This window comes from Elephantulus edwardii, unplaced genomic scaffold (assembly GCF_000299155.1).
Source record: "Elephantulus edwardii isolate Elephantulus edwardi_28Jun2011 unplaced genomic scaffold, EleEdw1.0 scaffold00191, whole genome shotgun sequence".
NCBI lineage: Eukaryota > Metazoa > Chordata > Mammalia > Macroscelidea > Macroscelididae > Elephantulus > Elephantulus edwardii.
The window spans coordinates 3,209,697-3,232,863 of NW_006399941.1; the positions used below are offsets into that span (position 1 = coordinate 3,209,697).

Consider the following 23,167-nt stretch of genomic DNA (forward strand, 5'->3'; position numbering starts at 1 on the left):
TTATATTTTAGGGCATTATTTTTATCGTGGGAGTATGCAATGAGGGTTGCAGAGTGGATTATATTTGGGGGTAGGGGGGGGGGTTTGGGGGGGGGGGGGGGGGATTGTGTACCAATGAGGGAGTTTTTCTTTTGCTTTTCAAGGAGAGGAGCAAAGGGGGGGAGGGGTTTGTGCGGGGAGAAGGGTACAACAATGAATGAATGGAATTTAAAAAAAACAAACAAAAAACCCAAAACTATAGTTCTTTTTCTTCAGCCTGCAAAACTAGTTGTTTAGCCTTTGAATTCTCTGTTTCTGTCTTCAGTCAGATAGCGTAGTTTGATCTATGTGTTTACCAGGAGGAGAACTGGGGCCTTCCTGAATTTACTGATACATAGATGGCAAATGTCCTTTTCACATGTAGAAATTACCTTTTCTTACTAACAAAAGTGCATTGTTAAATGAGCTGGAGTTTAACCCTAGTATATAAGGCCATGACCACTCCCAGATGGGGAGGCAGTCTTAGAGGTGACTCGCTGTCTCCCAGATCTGTGTAATAAAGTGCATTTATGGAAAAAAAAAGAATCGTAATGAAATTTAATCTCCAAATAAATAAATAGCCCTACATCAGATTGGCACCCCAGCTTGTCCACTATTGCCTCACAAATTATTTACATTTCAACTTCAGGCTACTTTTAAAAAAAAATTTTATTCAGCAGTGACATGAATTTATGGTAAACATGTGTTTACCATTGTAAAAAGAGCAAGGGCCCCAGGTGGAGTGCTGCATCTGACCTTTACCAATTTAACAGGGGAAACTATCCCTGCCCACAGCATCAGTAACATAAAACCAATTCCCATGAGGTCAGACATGTCCCCTTTGCTTCCATGCCTCTTCCTATTCATCTCAGCACAAATCTTACTGCGCAGACCACACAGAAGCATATTGGGGAAGTTAAAAGGTTATAATTCAGATTAATAACAAAATACAGTCAAGGTAGTTCCCAAAATGTGCACACAGACACCTCCGCCTCAGGTCTTGTGGCTCTAAGTGTCTCCAAGTTCTCAGTCCTGCCAATATTGGCTTCCCCTCAATTGTCTAACAAAGTTCTCAGTCCTGCCCATATCGGCTAGCCGCCACTAAGTCCCGTCTCACATCAGTCCAGTTCAGCCATCACTGCTGCTGCTGTCCTGAAGCATGGACTACATTCACTAGGTTGGAGGAGGTCTCTCTTCTCTGACTGGGTGAAGAATTCCATCTCAGCTGGTGGGGGAAGAACTTTTTTTTCTTCTGGTATGAGAAGATTCCAGTTCTGCAGCTGTTGTTGTTATGTGCCATCGAGTCATTTGCGACTCATAGCGACCCTATGTACAACAGCCCTAAACCCTGCTCTATCCTGTGCCAATCGCATTGCCTCTGACACACCCATCCCGATTACCCCAGTCACTAAATCAATTCATCTCATAGAGGATCTTCCCCTCCTGCGCTGTCCCTCTACCCGCCCAAGCATGATGTCCCTCTCTAAAGACCTGTCTCTCCTTACAACATGTCCAAAGTATGTCAGATGAAGCCCCAGAATCCTTGCCTCCAAGGAGTAGCCTAGTTTAATCCTCTTTAGGATGGATCTGTTTGTTTTCTTCGCAGTCCGTGGAACATTCAATACTCTTCTCCAGCACCACAGCTCAAAGGCGTCAATTCTCCTTCTATCCTCCCTAGTCATTGTCTAACTCTCTGATGCATAACAAGTGATTGCAAAGACCATGGCCTGTATCAGGCACACCTTAGTCTCCAGAGTGACACCGTTGCTCTTGAGTACTTTAGAGAGGTCCCTAACAGCAGACTTTCCCATTGCAATACGTTTTTTGATTTCCTGGCTGCTGGTGCCAAGAGTGTTGACCGTGGAGCTGAGCAAACTGAAGTTGTGAACAATCTCAATCTCTTCACCATCCATCCTGATGCTACCGATTGGTCCAGTGGTGAGAATTTTTGTCTTCTTGACACTGAGCCTCAGTCCATACTGAAGGCTGCAGTCCTTGACCCTCTGCAGTAAGTGCATGAGGTCCTCTTCAGTTTCAGTGAGCAGGGTTGTGTCATCTGCATAACACAGATTGTTGATAGATCTTCCACCAATCCTAACGCCACGCTTCTCCTCATAGAGCCCAGCCTCTCGAATAATCTGCTCTGCATACAGGTTGAAAAGGTATGGAGATAGGACACATCTTTGGTGTACACCCTTCTCAATTTTGAACCATGCAGTGTTGCCCTGCTCTGTTCTGATGACTGCCTCTTGGTCCAAGTATAGGCTTCGCATTAGCACGATTAAATGTTCTGGGATTCCCATTCTTCTCAGAGTCAGCCACAGTTTGTTATGATCCACACAGTCAAATGCCTTTGCATAATCAATGAAACACAGATAGACATTCTTCTGGTATTCTCTGCTTTCAGCTAAGATCCATCTAACATTAGCTACAATATCCCTAGTACCACGACCCCTTCTAAACCCAGCCTGGACTTCTGGCAGTTCTCTGTTGATGTACTGTTCCAGTTGTTTTTGGATAATCTTCAGTAGAATCTTGCTTGTATGTGAAGTCAATGACACTGTTCTGTAGTTTCCGCATTCAGTTGGGTCACCTTTCTTTGGGATGGGAACAAATATAGATCTCTTCTAGTCAGTTGGCCAAGTGGTTGTTCTCCAGATTTCTTGGCACAACTTGGTGAGCTAGAGCTCTTTAGTTTATTGGTTAGACTAGCCAATCTTGTAGATCATTGAGACTGGCCATTCCCACTGTGGAATGGTAGATAGCCAACTGGATAGGCCAAAATGGCTCATTCACATCGTCCTGCCTATCTGCATAGCAATATCAAATAGAGACTAGAGAAGTCATATTGAAAGATGAACTCCATAACCATAAATATTCAATAATTCTTAAATTGAACAGATATAATTGAACTATTAATACAATTAATTTCCCTCTAAGTGCACATAAATTCTTGTCAGCCACTTAATCCTATGTGTCACAATGCAGGCAGGTAAACCTGAAGGTAACTCTTGATGGAGCGAGGATGCATACCTCCTCATAGATTTATTCAGTCCTTACTTTAGGCAAGGCATTGTGCTAGGTCCTCTGAGGACAACTCAGCAACTGTGTAGGTAACTATTGAAGAATGAGTAAGAATTTGTTGCATGTGCTGTCAAGTAGAGTATACCTGTGAACAACACATCTGAACCCTGCTCTACCCTGTACCATCCTCATCATCTTTGACATACTCCAGTCCACTGTTGCAGTCACTGTGACTATCCATCTTGATGAGGGTGTTCCTTTCTTTTACTGATCTTCTGCCTTTCCAAGCATTATGTGCCTTTTTAAGGAATAGCCCCTTCTGACGACATACTCTAAATATGAGAGATAAAGTTTTGCCAACCTTCCCTCCAAGGAGCACTCTGCTTCACTTTTTCTGAGAAGTATCTTTGGTCTTTTGGCAAACTATGGGTTATTTAGTACTCTTCTACTAAACCACAGCTCAAAGACATAAATTCTTCTGCCGTCCTTGTTCGTTGTCCAGTTCCCAGATGCATAGCAAGTGATTGAAAAGACCTTGTCCTGAATCAGGTGCACCTGAGTTCTGAAACTGACCTTGTTGCTCCTCAAGAATCTGGAGAGGTCCCTGACAGCAGTTTCCTACACAATATGTTCTTTGCTTTCTTGACTGCTGGGGCCATGGGTGTTTATTGTGGATCCAAGTAAGATGAAGTTGTTGACAATTTCAATCTTTTCTCCATCAGTCTTGATGTTGCAGATTGACCCAGAGGTGATGATTTTTGTTTTCTTGATGTTAAGATGCAATCCATATTGAAGACTATAGTCTGGGTACGATGAAATAGGTACAAAGGAGTCTCCTAAGGCACGAGGCTCGAACCCACCAGCTGCTCTGCAAGAGGAGACAAGGCAGTCTCGTCCTGTGTGATCAACTCTCAAAACTTATTGGTGGGTCAGCTATAAGATGGTTTCTTCTTGACATCACACAACAAGAAGAGACATATGGAGGAACCCAGGCTTAGAATTGTAATGCATTAGACACATTTAGGAAATGTGATCTGTTGTTGAGTTGGTTTTTGGCTCATGATAGTCTGAAATGCAATGGAATGAAATGCTGACCTCAAACACAGTGGACGAAGTTCTGCCTGGTCCTGCACCACCATTATGATCACTGGCAGATCTGACCATTGTTTTTAAGCAGATTAGCAAGTGCTTCTTCTTTGTCTCAGTCTAAAAACTCCCCCAGAATCTATTCAGTGTCCTCGCACCATGGGCAGATGGGTGGTGGCTGAAGTGTGAGAGGTACATTGGTTAGACACGGTACTGAAACTTCCTCCATGGAAGGCAGAGATTCTATTAATGAATTACTTCTTTTCCCAATATTTAAAGAATAGTGAGCGAAAGAACCTGGCTTGCATGACGTGATTGTGGAATGGAGTTGTTGGAAAGGATTATCTTCCCTAAACTGCCCAACACCTCTGTTACCAAATTCTCTACCTACATTGCTGTGTCCTTAGTTTCCTCTAATGACTCCTATTTTCTACATGTCTACAAATACTGGTGTTTCCAAAGAGTCTGCTCTTGGTTTCCTCTTCTCTGAACATTACTTCTGGACAGCATCCACTCGCCTGTATGATACGGTCTCCTCGATGTGCATAAGAACCAGAGTTATACACTCAACTCCAACCTCTCTCCCAAGTAGCAGAGCTTCACTGCCAATTTCCAACTTGGAACCTCTGTCAGGATAATACCGTATCTCTCTGTCCTTGGTTCTTCATTGAGGACTTCTCCATTCAACACTTACTGCACCAAGAAGAGAGGGGGAGTCAAGGAAGATAGAAATATTAGTTCAAAGACCCTGCTCTGAGGGAGCTCTGGTGGCCTAGTGGCAAGAAGCTGCACTGCAATCCTGAAGGTGCATGCTTCGAATCCATCAGATGCTTCGCTGGAAAAGTAGAGGCAATCTTCTCCTGTGCCAGCTGGATCTGACTTGAGGGTACACAAGAAGAGAACAAACAAACAAAAAAAAGGACCCTGCTCTGCATATACAAACCAAGTGAAAGGTTAGGAGGTTATAGTGAAAAATGAAGTTCTACCAATTTTGAAAGTAGAGCAATTCCGGTTGACAAAATTTAGTGTTTTGCTGCTCAAAAGGTGTTCTGTGACCCAACGACAATGGAAGGTCATAAAAATGAGGATTTTTCAATACTCAGTCCCCAGGCCTACTCAATTATCATCTGTATTTCAGCAAGAACCCTAGATAAAGTGTATGCTTACTAAAGTCTGACAAGTCTGTCAAGACTATGTGCTTGAGCATGAGTTGTGAAAACTGAGTGGAAATGAATTTTGTCATAATAATGGCAGTCAAGGAATCAAAAACCTAGAGTGTTGAATGAATAGATAATGCTCGGGGACGCTGGAATGACCCAGTATGAATGCAGTCATGTGGGTGGGGAGGGGGAATGTGAGCTGACTGCCAAACTCCTTAATGCATTCATTATGCCCTGGGAGCGAGGGGGAAGGGGCTTTACATCAGATGATAATGATGTTTGACACAGAGTTCTTGACATCTTTCTTTGAGAATAGGGACTGTGGTTAAATTTTCCCTTTCCAATTTAAATTTTGTGTTCAGTTCTGAAAAAATAGAATAACTCCTTAAATAAAGATGAATTGACTTTATGAGCAGTGGGTTTAAGAAGACAGTCTTTTTTCCTGGCATTATGCATATATCAATGTGTGTGTGTGTGTGTGTGTGTGTGTGTGTGTGTGTGTGTGTATAATTTCAGTATTATTACTGGAGCAGAGCTCACTTTAACAATGTAGAACCCAGTATTACCTTTTCTTTCTTTCTTTCTTTTTTTTTTTTTAAATATTCTATTTTCCTAACATTAATTGAAAAGTATAATTACTAGGACAAATCACTCTATTCTTAACTTCTCCTGAGATGAAAGCAACATGTTGGAAAACTTATTCATGCTAAAAAATCATGCAGTGTTTTCTACAGAGGTTAATATACTTGGTGCTCTGTTCCTGGGTATGACTTTAGTATTTAAGAATGTGTTTTGCTTTATAAACAAATTATTACTGATGATGAAAATGTTAGTGCGGAGTCAGGGGACACGAGTTCCAGTCTCAGCTCTGTGCCGAGCTTCAGCAGGGAAGAACTCCAGTTAATCATTTACACAATATACTGGTTAAAATATATATGCATCAAAGAGCTGTACAGTGACCAGGGATGACAAGAGGAAAATTGATGCCTTTGAGTTGTGGTAGTGGAGAAGAATGTTGAATATACCATGGTCTACTACTAGGAAAACAAACAGGTTTGTCTTGGAGAGGGTGAGACCAGGCTGCTCCTTGGAAACAAGGATTCTGAAGCTTCTTCTGACATACTTTGGGCATGTTGCAAGGAGGAACCAGTCCTTGGAGAGGGACATCATGTTTAGGAGGGTGGAGGAACAGCGCAAGAGAGGAAGACCCTCAGTGAGATGGATCGACTTCAGTGACTGGTATAATGGGAGTAGATGTATCAGAGACAATGAAGGTTCTGAATATAGATTGAAAAGGCATGTAGACAGGACACATCCCTGGTGCACACCTTTACTGATTTTGAACCATGCATTGTTTTCCTGCTCTCTTCTGAGGACTCCTTCTTGGTACAAGTATGGAAGTAGTTCATATGAGCACAATTACGTTTTCTGGGATTCCCGTTTTTCTCAATGTCATCCATAATTTGTTATGATCCACATAGTCAAACACCTTTGCATAGTCAATAAGGTATAAATGGACATTCTTCTAGTATTCTCATCACTGGGCTGATAGGCAACATCATGATTGATGGAGAAAAAAATTAAAACCTGCCAACAACTTCATCTTACTTAGATCCACAATCAGTGCACTTGGTACCAGCAGTAGGTAATAGTACCCATTTATAAAAGGTTTTTGAGGGCAAAATGCAGTCAGACTTGTTAAGTGTGTAGTCTTAGCAGAGTTAGGAGAGGCTATTCCTTACAGAGGCATGTCATGTTTGGAAAGATAGAGGGTCCATCAAAGAGATGGATTGACAAACCAAATGGATTGACACAGTGACCACTGCAATGGGCTTGAGTAGGCCAGAGATTGTACGGATGGCACAGGGTAGGACAGAGTTCAGATCTGTTACAGAGTCTCTGTCACTTATACTCGACGGTACCTAACAATGATACAGTATGTAGAGGATGTTTAGTTATTTTTTTTAATTAATTTTAATGAAAGTTTACAGAGACTTAGGTTTCCAGTCATTCATTGTTACACTTTTCTCCCTACCCACCCACCCCCTCCCTCCCAAATCACTCTTCTCCTTGAAAAGAAAAAGAAAACTCTTTCATTGTTATGCAACCCCTCCCCCCAAGTCCACTGCACTATGCAGCCTTCACTCTGGACTTCTTTTTTTGTGTGTGTGTGTTTTTTTTCTATAATTATATTTTATTAATTTTCATAAACATTTACAGAGATTTTGGGTTTCCATTCATTCATTGTTGCACTATTCTCTCTACCCTCCTCCCAGTTTGTTCTTGTCCAAATGCCACAGTGCTTGTCAAAGCCAGTTCTGATTAATCTTCTTTGTCAGTGTGTCCTTTGCCATTCCCTATCACTCCTCCCTGAGAGAGACTTCACCCTGAGTCATAAGGAAAAGGGGATGGCGTATTCTCTTAGCTACTTCCTGCTGAAAAGGGACGCTGTGGGTTTCAGGGTGAAGATCTTCTCTCATTACTCTAAAGGGCCCCTTTGGCAGTAGGAAACACATAGACTATTATGGAGATTGATTTTGGAATTCAGATGCACTCTTATTGATTGTGCTTGGCCGTACATGTTCATATCCTTGAAGATGTATCATGGGGGTGTTGCAACCTAGAAGACACAAATTTGACTAACAAGTTATAAGTACATGAGTCAAAAATTATGGAAAAGTAAAAGAAAAGATTCTTTCATTGTTTTACAAACCCTCCCCCAGGTCCCCTCCACCATGTAGCCCTCGCTCTAGTCTCCTGTGATGACAGAAATACCTAGTTATATATCTCTTTTAAACAGTTTTCTCCCTCCTCTGTTTCAGTGCAGTATGCATTATTGAACCCATCTTACTCAGTCTCTCCCCAACCCCAAGACAGTCCCATTCTACAACAGTGGCATCATGTAATGCTGGCGAGGTTGTGGAGAAACTGGAACCCTGATTCACTGTTGGTGGGAGTGTAAAATGGTGCAACCCCTGTGGAAAGCAGTATGGCGCTTTCTCAAAAAGTTGCAAACAGAGATACCATTTGACCCAGCAATTCCACTACTGGGAATATACCCTGAAGAGACCATAGCTGACATCCAAGCAGATATATGCACACCCATGTTTATTGCAGCTTTGTTCACAATAGCAAGGAGCTGGAAACAACCTAAATGCCCATCAACAAACGAATGGCTAGAGAAGCTGCGGTATACTCACACAATGGAATACTATGCTGCATTAAAAAACAAGGAACTCATGCAATATTATTCAAAATGGTTGACTCTGGAGAACATTATGCTGACTGAAATATCCCAGTCACAAAAGGATGTTTAGTTATATAATTCTTGTAAGTCTTATATAGTAGATGCACAATAAAAATTAGCTGTTAGAATTAACACTTAACAGGTAAGAGACCAGTTTGGCCTTATTGGATTTAGTCTTTTGCAAAGTTATTTGATTACAATACTGATGTTTTCTAGAGCTATCTGCCAACATTTCAAGGAATGTTGTTCTGTTCAATACACAATGCACAGTTCTAAATGAAAAACTAAACACAGTCTAGCAATTATATAGTAGAAATGTCAGTAATGCTAAAACTAGGATTTCTGGTTCTGGATCCTAGCTCCATCTTCAGCACACTCTGAAAGTGGTTAAATGCAAATGAGAAGTTTCATTTGGTGTCTTGTCTGTAAAATCTAGGCTTGCCTTTATCTTTTCTTTGTGATTACATCTGTAAGTGTCTCAAGATGTTGAGAACAAGTTTCAGGACCTGTGTAAAAGGTGTCAAGCTTTCCAACTTGCAATTTCCATGCTCCTTCTGATTCTGACCTTTCAGAAATACCGAAGCCGGAAATGGGCCCCTTCGCACTCTTCATTTCCGCTTGACTGACTGTCCATCCTGTCATGGTTTGAGCCTGCTGTGCCGGGCACCTGCTCCCTGCTCCTGCCCTTTTTCCTGTTGGTTTTTGTTTTATGCCCTTGTTCATCTTGACCACAGTGCCTGTGACAGGAACACAGACCCCTGGGAGGGAGACCAGCACGCCTTTTCCACCTCTTGCAGAGGCACACCTGGTTGGGCATAGGTGCCAGGTGAGGCGTCCAGGCCTAGGACAGATGTCACTCACTTATCTGAGAGTCAGAGGTGACTGCTGGCATTGTGCTTGTGCATTTTCTTTTGATGATGAAGGGTGACGAGAAGCGTCTGCATATCACATGCATGTGACACATTCAAAGGGCAAATGTATCAGATGACCGAGCACCCTGCACGTGCAGAAGCAAACTTTTAACACCCACTCCTGATTGGCTGCACTCCGTACCCACCAGTTCCCAGAGTGACGCCTGGAGCATCGTGCCCTTTCTTGTTGCCTCTGTCAAGCAAGTTTTGGGCAGCTTTCAGTGCTGGGGTTTTGTGCTTTATGTGGATTCCTTGAACCAGCTTATGGCACCACGCTCTGTCTCCACTGCCAATCTCATCACTCCATGGGCAGCCTGTTGCAGTGAAGGAGACCAGTGAGAGCCATTACCTTATTGAAAAAGAAGCGTTTGAGGCACAAGATTAAAAACTCTACTGCTTTTGGAAAGGTTAGTGGTCTAAACCACCTGGTGAAACTATGGAAGAAAGACTTTGAGATCTGCTTTTGTAAGGATTACAGCTTTAAAAGCTCCATGGGCAGTTCTGCTCTGTTCGTACCATGGGCTTGCTATGAGTCAGGATCAACTGAATGGTATCTCATGACCATTTCTTTTTTCTTTTTTTAGGATTTCTTTTTTGTTTTGTTATTTTAATTTATTATTAATGTCAATGAAAATTTACAGAGACTTTGGATTTCCATTCATTCATTGTTGCACTTTTTCTCTCCTCCCAACCCTCCCTCCTAGTACACTACCCTCTTGGAAAAATAAAAGAAAAATTCTTTCATTGTTTTACAATCCCTCCCCCCAGGTCCACTCCACTGTACAGTCTTCACTCTGGACTCCTGTCATGACAAAAATACCTAATAATTTTCCCTCTTAAACAGTTTTCTCCTTCATCTGTTTCAATGCAGTATAAATTATTGAACTCATCCTTCTCAGTCTCCTCCCAATCCCGAGGTCAGTCCTGCTTTACAACAGTGGCACCATGAAGTATTTGTCCTTTTGTGACTGAGATACATCACTTAGCATAATACTGAACATAATACTGAAAAAGTCAGCCATTGAGAACCACATGGAGCGTCTTCTGCTCTGACCCACATGGGGTTATGGCTGATCCTCTAGATCACGGAACCATATCCAGTTGAAGCAGATTACCAGCTCTTTCTTCCTTGGAGCTGGTGGGTTTAGACTGCCGACTTTTCATTTAGTAACTTTAATATTGTATCACCAGTGCCCCTCCACTTCAGGCCAGAAGACCTAAGTGAACATCCTGAAGAACTGACATTTTTGAATTGTAGTGTTGGCCAAGAGGACTGAGTATCCCATAGAATTCCAGAAGCACAACCGTGTCTGTCTGGGAGGGAAGTGCAACCAGGGTGTTCTTTAGAGACAAAGGTGGTGAAACTTTATCTTGAGTACTTTAAATAAGATGTCAGGAGGGGGCAGTCCTTGGACAGAGACATCACGCTGGGAAAAGTCGAGGGTCAACGAAGGAGAGGAAGGCCCTGGGTGAGATGTATTCACACAATGACTCTAACAATGGACTTTAGCATGGTGGGGATCCTGAGGACGGCGCAGGATAGGACAGGGTTCCAATGTGTGGTTCATAGGGTCCCTGTAGGTTGTTGTTGATGGCACAAAATGCCAGCCACTACATTGCTACAGGGTAGAGCAGAACCCTGAATGAAGGCAGTCATTTAGACAGTTTAGACCTAGTTTAGACCTGCTCAAGTAAGACCTAGCTCAAGTATGGAGAGAAGTCTCTCGATGTTGCTTTGGCCAAGCATGGCGTTGTAGACCCAGACCCTAACTCACTCCCTGATGTGCCACCTGACTGTTAGGAAGCCACTTGCCCTTTGATTGTTCTCAGCATTTAACTAGGATCAGGATACGAACATTGAGCTTAATTGTCCTTAAGTCCAACTGAAATCAGTCACCTGACCAGGTGTAGATTCCAAGGAGTCAGGCCCAGCACAGAAGGGCAGATGTTGAAGTGTCAGTCCAGTAAGTGGCAGAAGAGGTAGGACTGCTGCTTAATTTCTGCTGCTTCTCTGTAGTTTGTGTATTGTTGTTGTGTACCACAGCTGAACCTCTAGAGGGTGGGTTTTCAGAGGCAGTTAATCGCATGGGAGGAGATTGTCCATCATTCTCCCTTGGAACAGCTGGTGGCCTCGAACCATGTGCCTTAGGACTGCAGTGCAGCTTCTTGCCACTAGGCCACCATATGATTTAGAAAGAAATTAAACTAAATTGGATAGTATCTGCATTGTAAAGTGTGGAGATCACTTATAGCAATGGCCATAAACATGTGCAAGACCCTTCTACTTTCAGGCTTCTCACATAGAAACCATCCATCTGTGGTTTTCCATACTGTGGTGGCTTGCATATTGCAGGGATGTAGGAAGCTTTGTCCCTGGTATTTAAATACCAGCATGGTTGCCTATGGTGGGCAAGTTTTGTAGAGCTTCTAGACTCAGACAGACTAGGCAGCAAGGGCTGGCCACCTTCTTCTGAATCTCAGCAGTGAAATCCTTATGTCTCACAACTGAATGTTTGGTGAAGTGCTGGGAGATGAAACTCCCAGATTGGAAGGCGCTACACAGCGGCAGCTGTAACAATGGACTCAAACATGCCAACAAGTATGAAAATGATACATGATGTGGAGATGTTTTTCTATGTGGTATATAGGCTTTCATGAGCTAGAGTGGATTCAGTAGTCACTAACAATAGCAACAAACCAGACAGTAGGTCCTTAAATTTAAGGTCTTTAAAATGAAATGTCTGTCACAATTTGCAGACTCTTATTACAAATCTCTTACAGAGCTGTTGTGCATAGGGTCCCTTGGAGTTGCAGGTGACTTGACAGCACATAACAACAACAACAACAACATGCATCTGAAAGCTGAACAGTGAATAAATTAGTGCATTTGAATTATATTTTAGAGAGGAGGACAGAAGAGCCCATGGAGTGTCCAAAGAATAAACAAGTCTATGTTGGAGAAAGTGAAGCCAGGGTGCTCCTTAAAGGAAAGGAGAGTGAAATTTTATCTACAACTTTGGTCATGTTGTTAAAGAGGGGCCAGTGTTTGGAAAAAGCCATCATGCTGGGAAAAGTGGAGGGTCAGAGGAAGAAGGCAAGACTCCCTAAGAAGACGGATTGACACAGTGTTTTTACCAAGGGGCTCAGGCCTTCCAAAGATCATGAAGATAGCACAGCATAGGGCAAGTTTTGGATCTGTGGTTCATAGTGTTGTCACGATTCATGGTTGACTCAGTGGCACTGAACAACAACAAACAGTATTACTAATGACACTAGGTAATGTGAGCGCTTGCTCTGCACACACCCCTCCTCTTTCTTGCCCTCCGTTCGAGTTCTCCTGACCATCAGAGCCCCTTCAAGTGACTAGGAGGTTAAAGGGCAAGGCTTTTTTTTTTTCTTTTTCCTTTTTTTAAAGGATTTGTGAGAAACTCTGCCCAAATCTGAGCTTCCCTAATCTGGGGGGAAAATCACTGGTTTGTGGTGAGGAAGATAGAACCTCCATAAGATGTCCTTGAGTTCATGTGAATCCTACAGGCCCAGCCCCAGCACTGCCTAACCTGATGTTAACTCTGGGAGCTCTCTTCCAGCGGCTTCCACCCCAGACCTTTACAGGCTATCTCAGATGTCCAGACGCCCTGGGAGCTGGATGACGGTGCGTTATTCACTCTCACTTTACAGACAGACAGCTGAGGCACGCGGCCCTCTCTGCTTACGTGTTCGTAACCCAAGCAATGAGGAATTCATCTAAATGCGAATCGGTCTCCCCAGAGAGGAATGAGGATACTGCTCGCTCCCACAGACAGGAGCCGTGTCATGGACGACAACTCTATGCTCTGTTAAAAAAACCCCAACAAGCTCTCTGCTTCGCTTCAGCTTTCTTCATTCAGCTCCTTCCCATGGCCTGCTGTGACCAAGTACCATAAAGGCATTTTTTTGGTAATACTTCTGGCCTAGTACGTAAAAAGTTGTGCTGCCAACCCAAAGGCAGGTAGTTTGAGTTCACCGGCTGCTTCTTGAGGGAACGATAAACAACATCCTCCTGAGTGGTTATTAAAGGCCAGTGAACCCACCCTGACGTAGAGCAGCTCTCAGCAATACTGCTGAACCTCGCCCCTTCCCACGCCTTCCTTACCAACCCCACAGGCTTGAGCCCATCATTAGTCCGTTTGCCAGTCTGTCTTGTTGGAAGTCTTTTTTTCCCTTCTCTGACTGTCCACCTTTCCCAGCATGACTTTCTTTTCCAAGGCCCGACCCCTCCTAACCACATGCTCAAAGTCTATGAGCTGAAGTTTACCATTTTTGTCTATAAATTACATCCTGGTTCCCTTCCTCCAAGACAGACTTGTTTGTGCTTTTGCAAGTCCTTGGAATATTGGGTTTTCTTTTCCAGAACTGCCTCTGAACCCTTGCTGGAGGGTCTGCGATGAGTTAAGTTCTACCTCTATGGCAATGGTTTTGACTGTTTTGAAGGCCGAAGCTTGAAATCAAGTCTCATCAGGACCACACTCTCTCTGTAGACTTTGGGGGAAGACCTTTTATTGTGTTTTCCAAGGTTTTGATGACTTCTGAGACATCCAGGGCATTCCTTGGCTGATGATTCCTGCCTCTGTCTTCACAACCAGTCTTCTGTCCGCCCCCTGTGCCTCTTCTCCTTTTATGTGAACACTTTGGCTCTAAAATGACTACTGTTAGAGGCAAGGATGGTGTAACTTTGTCTCACATACTTTCAGCATGTTGTAAGCCTTCGTGCCCTTGGAAAAAGACACTATGTTGGGAAAGGCAGAAGGTTAGTCTAATACAGGATGACTCTCAGTGAGAGAGATTGATACAGTGATTGTAGCAATGGGCTCAAGCCTGTTGGAGATTGTAAGAATGGCACAGGATAGCGCCAGGTTCAGGTCTGCTATTCTTAGGGTTGCTAGGAGTTATAGGTGACTTGATGCCACCTAATAGCAATGACAGACTTGGCAGTGTTTGAAGTGTAGGGCTGATAACTGAAAGGTTAGTGGTTCAAATCCACTAGCTCCTTCAAGGGAGAACAGTGAGGCAGACTGCTTCCCTAAACATTTACAGGCTTACAAATCGTATGGCACACTTCAACCCTGTTTTAAAGGATTCCCGAGTTGGATGCCACTTAATGACAATGGGTAACATTTGTTTTCATTTACATTGGGCTAGGATTTACACTATTTCATTATGGCCTTATATTAACTAATAAAGTCTCTACAGGCGCTATTTTCCACAGCATCATTGGTCTTCAATAATTTAGAAAACGTCCTTAAGTGCAAACTTTCCCAGGGCAATATGTCTCCTGATCTCCTGACTGCTGGTACTACATGTACTGGATGTGAATCCAAGGTAGATGTAGTCGTTGACAGTTTCAGTCTCTTCTCCATCTGTCATAATGTTGCCTACTGGTCCAGTGGTGAGACTTTTTTTGTTTTCTTAACTTTGGGAGACAATCCATAATGAAGGTTTTGATGTTTTGCAGTCAGTGTTTCAAGTCCTCCTCACTTTTCAGCCAGCAAGGTTGTGAGGTGCTGATAAATTGAATACAAACCACAGTGACCCTAGGAACAGCAGATCTCAACCCTCTTTGATCCTGTGCCATCTTCACCATCTCTGATACACTTGAGCCCATTGCTGCAGTCACAATGCTGTTCCTTACCTATGAGGCCACCAGAGCTTCCTTTACTTAAGGCCAGCTGATTTTTACAACTTCTACTTATTTCTCTGGTGGCCTAGTGGTAAGAAGCTGGGCTGCAATCTTGAAAGCACGCGGTTCGAAACCAACAGCTATTCTGTCTGAGAAAAATGGGCATTTCCTCCTATGTGATTTACTGCCTCTGAAAACCACTGCAGGGTTATCTAAGGGTTGCTTCTGACTCGACAGCACACAATAACAACAACAGTAACTACCTCCTTAATAAAGAAATAATTGGAAAAGTACATATATGTGCTTTATAAGTTAGTCGTTTCATGGAAATGGGGAAGGTCAGTGAAAGAGAGGAAGACCCCATGATGACAGGGAGTGACGTGACGACTGTAGCAATGTGCTCAAGTTTATTAGAGGTGGTGAGGATGACACAGGATAGACAGGGTCCTGTGACCTAGAGTCACCATCAGTCATACTCAACTTGTTGGCACCCAACAACAAATGTTGTTGTTGTGTACTGTTGAGTTGAAACTGGCCCGTAACTGACTATCTGGCAGGTTTTCAGAGGCAGTTGATCATAAGGGAAGAGATTGTCCATCCTTCTCCCACAGAATAGCTGTTGAATTTGAACTGCGTGCCTTTAGGATTGCAGCATAGCTTCTTGCTACTAGGCCACCAGAGCTCTGTAACAACTACTACTCTTCCATAAAGAGCCCCTGGATAGTGTCTTGTACTGAGCACACTCAGCTGCTAACCAAAAGGTTGAAAGTTCAAGCCCAAACAGAGGGGTCTCAGAGGAAAGGCCTAGCAATCTACTTCTGAAAGACTAGCCCCTGAAAACCCAAGGGAGCACAGATGTCCTCTGGCACACATAGAGTTGCATGAGTCTGAACTGAATTGACTCAATGGATTTTTGGGTTGTTTTCTATTTTAGCTACTTCATTGCAACATCCAAACTACTGTTTGCTCAAACAACCGGGCAGCATAGCTTAGTTAAGTTGACATGTAAAATTAATTATTAACCATGGTTATTGATAGTCAGAGCTCTGGTGGTGTAGTCCATAGAGAGCTGGGCTGCTAACCCAAACGTTATGGTGTTATAGGGATTTGAACATGAGCCACTCTGAGAGACAAAGATGGGCTGTCTCCTCTTGTGCAGTGTACAGCCTTGGAAGCCCAGTGACGGGTCGTCTGTGAGTCAGTTCCTGCTCGATGCCATTGAGTTGGAGGGTTGGAAGTTTAATGACAGTCAGGAAGAACATTTTGCCTGCAAACAAGACTGATTGCTAGAATGGTTCCTTCAGACTAGGAAATCCCATTTTCTGAGATTAGAAACAACAGGAAAATCTGTGTCAAGACTTTGTGGTTTAAGTATTGTTCAGACCAGAGACACGTGGATAGATCAAATGCCCTTAGGCCCTTTCAGCTAGAGGTCCAGTGGAGAATGTTCTAAAGACAACTGAATACTCTGGATGGCTTTTTCTTTCTCCCCCCACCCCCAGCTTTTTCTTTTTCTTTTTTTTTAAATTTGCACTTCTAATTTTCAGTATCCATAATGTGCTAACGGGCTTTCCTCCTATTAAAAACCACGTGTGAATGTGAAAATGTTCTCTTTGGAAAAGACGGTCTCTGGGGTTTTGCTTATGGCTCGAGGTGCTATGAGGTAGGTGTTATGAAGCCTCCCCCGTAGCAGGTCAGGGTGCCAGAAAAACCTTGGCGGGGGCCAGCTGTTCCGCTAATTTTGGCAGGAAAGGGAGACACCCAATCACTCTGAGAGGAAAGAAAGTGCATTTTATGATTCACTTGTAAAGCAAGATGGAACTAGATTTGATACCTAGACATGTTTTCAAAACTTGCCCCTTCTCTTCAAACCCATCAGTAAATCCAAGTTCAGTCTCTGGGCTGGATAATCATTCTTCCCATCTTGAGTTGTGGTGGCATAGCTGAGGTAATCAAGAAGGACAGAAGGGGAAAGACCAAACGAGGGTGGCATTGAAAGGCACTTTGGGCAGCAAAGATCAGTGTGGAAGACCATCAGCATGCTTGGGGGTTCTGTGATGAGTGAGGAGGAGGAAGAAGAGCAGGGCGTGGATAGAATGGACAAGGCAGTGTGCGCTTCACAGCTTAAGCAGGGCTGCCCCAAGCTTCTCAAGAACAAGGAACATTCACCATCTCAAGAACATGGAAATAGCCCAGATGTCCAACCACAAACAAATGGATTGAAAAGTTGTGGTACATTCATACAATGGACTACTACACAGCATAGTTTTAAATTACTAACTTGGGAGGGACTGGAGAGAATTATGCTGAGTGAACCAACTTAGTCCCACAAGGACTAATCTAGTATAAAATCTTTACTGTAGAATAAGTATGAGGATCCAAGGTGGGGGTGGGGAGGGTGGAAAGAGAGGAGTGAGGATGGGGGGGGGTAGGGTGTTAATCATAGGGTTGCACTATTCGAAGGGTGAGTGGGGTGAAGGAAATAGGAAGGGTCTTTTGTGAAAAACAATGTATTCAATTGTTGTAAATAAATCAGAATAAAATAAAATAGAGGGGGCAAATTTAAAACTTGCAGAAAACCTCCTAAAAAATAAAAAAAAGAACAAGTTTACAGAGAAGATGACTAGGGAGACTCAGCAATAGGAGAGGAGTAGACCAGAGCTTTCGCCTCTAGTCCATAATTCTGTATTTCTGTGACCTCCTCTGTCACAAAGTGGTCTTTACATGAAAGAGAAAATAGACCTTTTTGACTTAAAAAACATTGTAGTCTGAGAGTTAAATTGCTCACCTAAAGACCATTTATTAAAGTCCACTACTTATCGTCATGCATACTTTTTCAAACCATGATTATTTCATGACCTAAGTGAAAATTTCATCTTCTTTGAGAAAATTCAGTTAGCAAACCCAAATCAAAGAAAATGATCTTTGACTAGTAGATGGTTTTTTCTTCGTTATTCTTCTTTGCCTATGAAAATATTGACTGAGATTTAGGCTGAGAGTAACAGGCAACACCCACTAATTGATTTTATAGTCCCAAGAACTATTTTAGTTATTGACTATGCAAAGGCATTTGACTGTGTAGATCATAACAAATTATGGGTAATATTGAGAAGCATGGGCATCCCAGAACACTTATTGCGCTCATGTGAAACCTGTACATAGACCAAGAAACAGTCTTTAGAAGAGAACAAGGGGATACTCCGTAGGTAAAATCAGGAAGACTATACACCAGGGTTGTATCTTTCCATCAAACTGCATCAATAGGCAGGGGCATGCAGAGACTGGTGATGGGGCAAGTTTCAATATATTCGTCGTAGGGTTGCTAGGAGTTGTAGTTGACAGCCTCTGTAAACAACAACATTCAATTCTTGTGATGAGCAAATAATATGAGAAGCTGGACTATGAGGAACTGGAGGAAGACTCATGCAATATGCAGATGACACAGCCACACTTATTCATGGAGCTAAAAGATTTTATTGGTGGTGGTGTTAAGTGCCATCGAGTTGACTACAATTCAAAGTGACTAAACAACAGATATGAACCTTGTCCTATTCTGTACCATCCTCATCATACTTGCCTCTAAATAGCATCCTGGTTGCATGTCCTCTGAGATAGACTTGCTTCGCTTTTGATAGTCCATGGGATAGTCTATATTCTTCTCCAGACCACAGTTCAAAGGCATGGACTATTCTTCTGTTATTGTTATTCATTGTCCCACTTTCATATGCCTAGAAAGCAATTGAAAAGGCCATGGCTTGTGTTAGGCATACCTTTGTCTTTACACTGACATTCCGGAGCAAGGCTGTCAAGTGTACAGACACTTCCACATAGAAGAGACCTGTGACAGCAGATTTTCCCAAGGCAACCTGTCCCTGTCTTTTGATTTCTTGACTGCTGCTACCAAGCATGCCTTGGAATGTAGTGATCAGGCAAATGGAACTCAATCAAATGATGGCAGGAGAAAGTCCGTATTCCTGAATGTGGTATGACTTTGCTTCTCTCTAGCCAAATCCAGTAGTGAGCCTCTCCATGCCAATCCTAGCCCAGTGCTTTGCCAGTGCCATGGTGCCTGGCTATGTGTGACTTGACCTCTGCCCTCTGCTTCACTCAGCATCCCATCCCAGGGAACACGTCTTCATTCACCCAAAGCTCACTTACACTTTTGCCATTGCTGTACCGCCTCTCCTGATACTTGTCTCCAGCTTCATACATGGACCACCTCTTCTGCTTCTTTGTTCTTGTTATACTTCTACTATATCTTGAACAGACCTTAGATGACTAGTGACCACTGAGAATTCAGAAAATAGTACTAATAGTACTAGCTTGCAATTTATGAACACTGGATATGTGACGGGTGCTACAGTACCCAATACTTTATGCTGCTTATGCCATTTAATTCTTTTTTCTTTAATGCAATTTATTTTAAGTGTGATTTCAATGAACATTTACAGAGAAATTATATATTCATCCATTCATTGTTTCACGTTTTACCCCTTTGCCCTCCCTTCCCCTTCTACCAGTTCACTTTAAAAAAAATTAGTTCTTTATTGCATAATTACATATCTTCCCCTCTCCCCAGTCCTCTTTGCAATGATATATCACTTATTCTGCACTGTTGTTGTATGTATAATGCTCAATCATATATTCATTTTAGACAGTTCTTTCTTTCATCTATTCCAAATATTTCTGCATTATTTACAATAGCAAAGAGATTGGAAGGAACCCAAATGCCCATCAACAAATGAATGGATAGTAAAACAATGGTATAGTCATACAATGGAATACTATGCAGCACTGAAAAACAGTGAACTCATAAAATATTACAACATGGGGGACCCTGGAGCACATGATACTGAGTGAACTATCTCAGTCACAAAAGGACAAATACTGCATAGTACCACTGTTATAAAACAAGTCAGACAGGGGGCGTTGGGAGGAAAATAGGATAAGAGTAAATAGATATGCCATATAATTCTTATAGCCACTTCTTGAAGCAGATGTTAGTCTTATTATCAATAAACAGAGGAAGAAAACATCGTTCAAAGAGACTGATTTTTTCCCTCCAACATCAGCCATTCACTTGCTGTTTGGTGATCCTATGTGGTGTCAGAGAAGAGCTGTGCTCTGTGGCATTTTCAGTTGTGAATTATTTGGAACTAGGTTACCAGGTATTTCCTCTAAGGTGCCTTAGAGTGGACCTGAACCACTGATCTTTTGGTTAGCAGCTGGTTACTTACTTAGAATCTCCTCTCTAATTATACCACTGCTAAAGTCTACCACAGCTGCCCAGTCAATTCCAATTCTTACCAGCCCTCCATGGGTTTTTGAAGCTGTGCTCTTTACAGAAGGAGACCACCCATTTAGTTCCCATGGATCAGCTGGTTGATTTGAACCACTGACCATTTGGTTGATAGTACAACACAGTACTACAGGATCAGAATTTGTCTTGTTGAGACTGTAAGTTTTTTGAGGGTGCTTTCTCTCCTTGGTGTTGAATTGGAACCACTCAAAGCTTACCCTCCCTTGGGTTTCCAAGTCTGTACATAGTAGGGGAGGATACTGCCCATTTTTCTCCTACAGAGCTGCGGGTGGATTCAAACTACCAGCCTTTGGGTTAGGAGCATGATTCCCTATGGACTACACCCTCATAGCTCCCTGTTTTGAGAGCAAAGAGTGTGTTACTTAAGACTCAACTGGACTACATATACTGGCAGTCCAGGCCAGTTTTGCATCCTTGTCCTTGGAGCATGGGGATAGGGAATAGTTAGATACGTTAGAAGAATATGAACACACACTGCTGTTGTTGTTGTTAGGTGCCATAGAGTTGAGTATGACTCATAGTGACCCTATCAACAAAAGATCTGAACCCTGTCCTGTCCTGCACCATTCTCACCCTTCCTAACACACAAGAGCCCATTGCGGCAGTCACTGTGTCAGTCCACCTGGTTGAGGGTCTTCCTCTCCTTCGCTGACCTTCCATACTTCCCAGCATCATGTTCTTCTCCAAGGGATAGCACCTCCTAGCAACATGCCAAAGTATGTGAGGTGAAGCCTCATCATTCTTGCCTCCAAAGAGCGCTCTGGCTGCATTCTCTCCAAGACATATCCATTTGTCCTCCTGGCCATCCACAGGATGTCCAGTGCTCTTCTCCAACACCACAGCTCAAAGGCATCAATTCTTCTTCTGTCATTGTTATTCATTGTCCAGCTCGCTGATGCCTAGCAAGTAAGTGGAAAGACCATCGCCTGAATCAGACATATTTTACTCCTCAAACTGACATCATTACTTCCTAATAATTTGGAGAGGTCCCTACTTTCAGATTTTCCCACATTGATAAGGTAAATTGAGATGCGACTGTTAATAGAAGGACCTTCAGCACTTTGACCCAGTGAGCTTCGATAAACATTTGAATATGAATTCATGCATTCCTATTGCTGTTTTAGTAATTTTCCCATTCAGAGTGTAGTGAGATCTTGGGGGGAATGGACAGTGGAAAGTGACAAGGGCTCCAAGCAGGAGATTGACCTGAGGGTGCAGAGGGTCAAGGACTGCAGCCTTTAGTATGGACTGAGGGTCAATGTCAAGAAGACAAAGATTCTCACCACTGGACCAATTGGTAGCATCAGGATGGATGGTGAAGAGATTGAGATTGTTCACAGCTTCAGTTTGCTCGACTCCACGGTCAACACTCTTGGCAACAGCAGTCAGGAAATAAAAAAACTTACTGTGATGGGAAAGTCTGCTTTTAGAGACCTCTCTAAAGTACTCAAGAGCAACGGTGTCTCTCTGGAGACTAAGGTGCATCTGATACAGGACATGGTCTTTGCAATCACTTGTTATGTGTCAGAGAGCTGGACAATGACCAGGGAGGATGGAAGGAGAATTGACGCCTTTGAGCTGTGGTGCTGGAGAAGAGTATTGAATGTACCATGGACTGCTAAGGAAACAAACAGTTTTGTCCTGGAGAGGGTTAAGCCAGGCTACTCCTTGGAGGCAAAGATTCTGGGGCTTCGTCTGACATACTTTGGACATGTTGTAAGGAGGGATAGGTCCTTGGAGAGGGACATCATGCTTGGGAGGGTGGAGGGGCGGCGCAGGAGGGGAAGACCCTCTATGAGATGGATTGATTCAGTGACTGGGGTAATTGGGATGGGTGTGTCAGAGGCAGTGCGATTGGTACAGGGTAGAGCAGGGTTTAGGGCTGTTGTACATGGGGTCGCTATGAGTTGCAAATGACTCGACGGCACATAACAACAACAACAACAGGATAGGAAAAGGAGAAGAAGAGAATTTTGTTGAGGGAACCATGAATGAAGGCACCTGTAATACTTAGTCAGTTCCAGTTCACTCAGTGGTCTGTGGGGGAACGATGGGCAGTCGCCTTCTGTGAGACATATAGCTTTGAAAATATGAGTTGGTTCCAACTCAGCTGTGGTGAGCCTGTAGATAAGTTTTTCTTGACTTCTGTGATATTTAGCCTATTCTTCAGATTCCCAAAGAGGCAAAGACTTTCTCTCAGTAAACTGCTGTGTGCCATCGAGTCACAACTGACCCAAGGCTGTCGCTATGGTGGGTTTTTAGAGGTAGTTAATTACATGGGAGGAGATTTCCCATTCTTCTCCTGAGGAGCAACTGGTGGCCTCAAACTGAGTGCCACTGGGATTGCAGCACAGCCTCTTGCTACTAGGCCACCAGAGCTCCCTAGTAAATGAGTTAGTAAACTAGTGTCTAGAAAACCAGAGTAAGATGTGTGCTGACTCTCCTTCTGCTTTAATTGCCTTCAGAGCCATTTGACTGCATCCGTTATTCCAGTCCTTTATTCTTGGTGTTCTGACTCCCGCCTCTGGCTTTCCATCACAGGTTAACATGTTTGTCGAAGGATTCCATGATGCCATCCTCCTCTACGTCTTGGCTTTACATGAAGTGCTCAGAGCAGGTTACAGCAAGAAGGATGGAGGGAAGATAATCCAGCAGACTTGGAACAGAACCTTTGAAGGTGAGAATTCTAATGAGAAGGCGGTGGTGTTTGGCTGCCAACAAGCTGCGTCTTTCTTGGTTCTTTCT

General features: G+C 43.1%; 1 protein-coding gene across 2 annotated transcripts in view; it reads left to right on the top strand.

Moving 5' to 3' along the window:
• Positions 1-23,167, top strand: part of NPR3 (natriuretic peptide receptor C/guanylate cyclase C (atrionatriuretic peptide receptor C)) — a 106,061-nt gene that overhangs the window by 65,766 nt on the left and 17,128 nt on the right. For both annotated transcript variants that reach the window (XM_006896793.1, XM_006896794.1), the window contains exon 4: positions 22,964-23,099. In XM_006896793.1, coding sequence (XP_006896855.1) covers positions 22,964-23,099 — 136 coding nt within the window. The remainder of the gene's footprint in view (positions 1-22,963; positions 23,100-23,167) is intronic.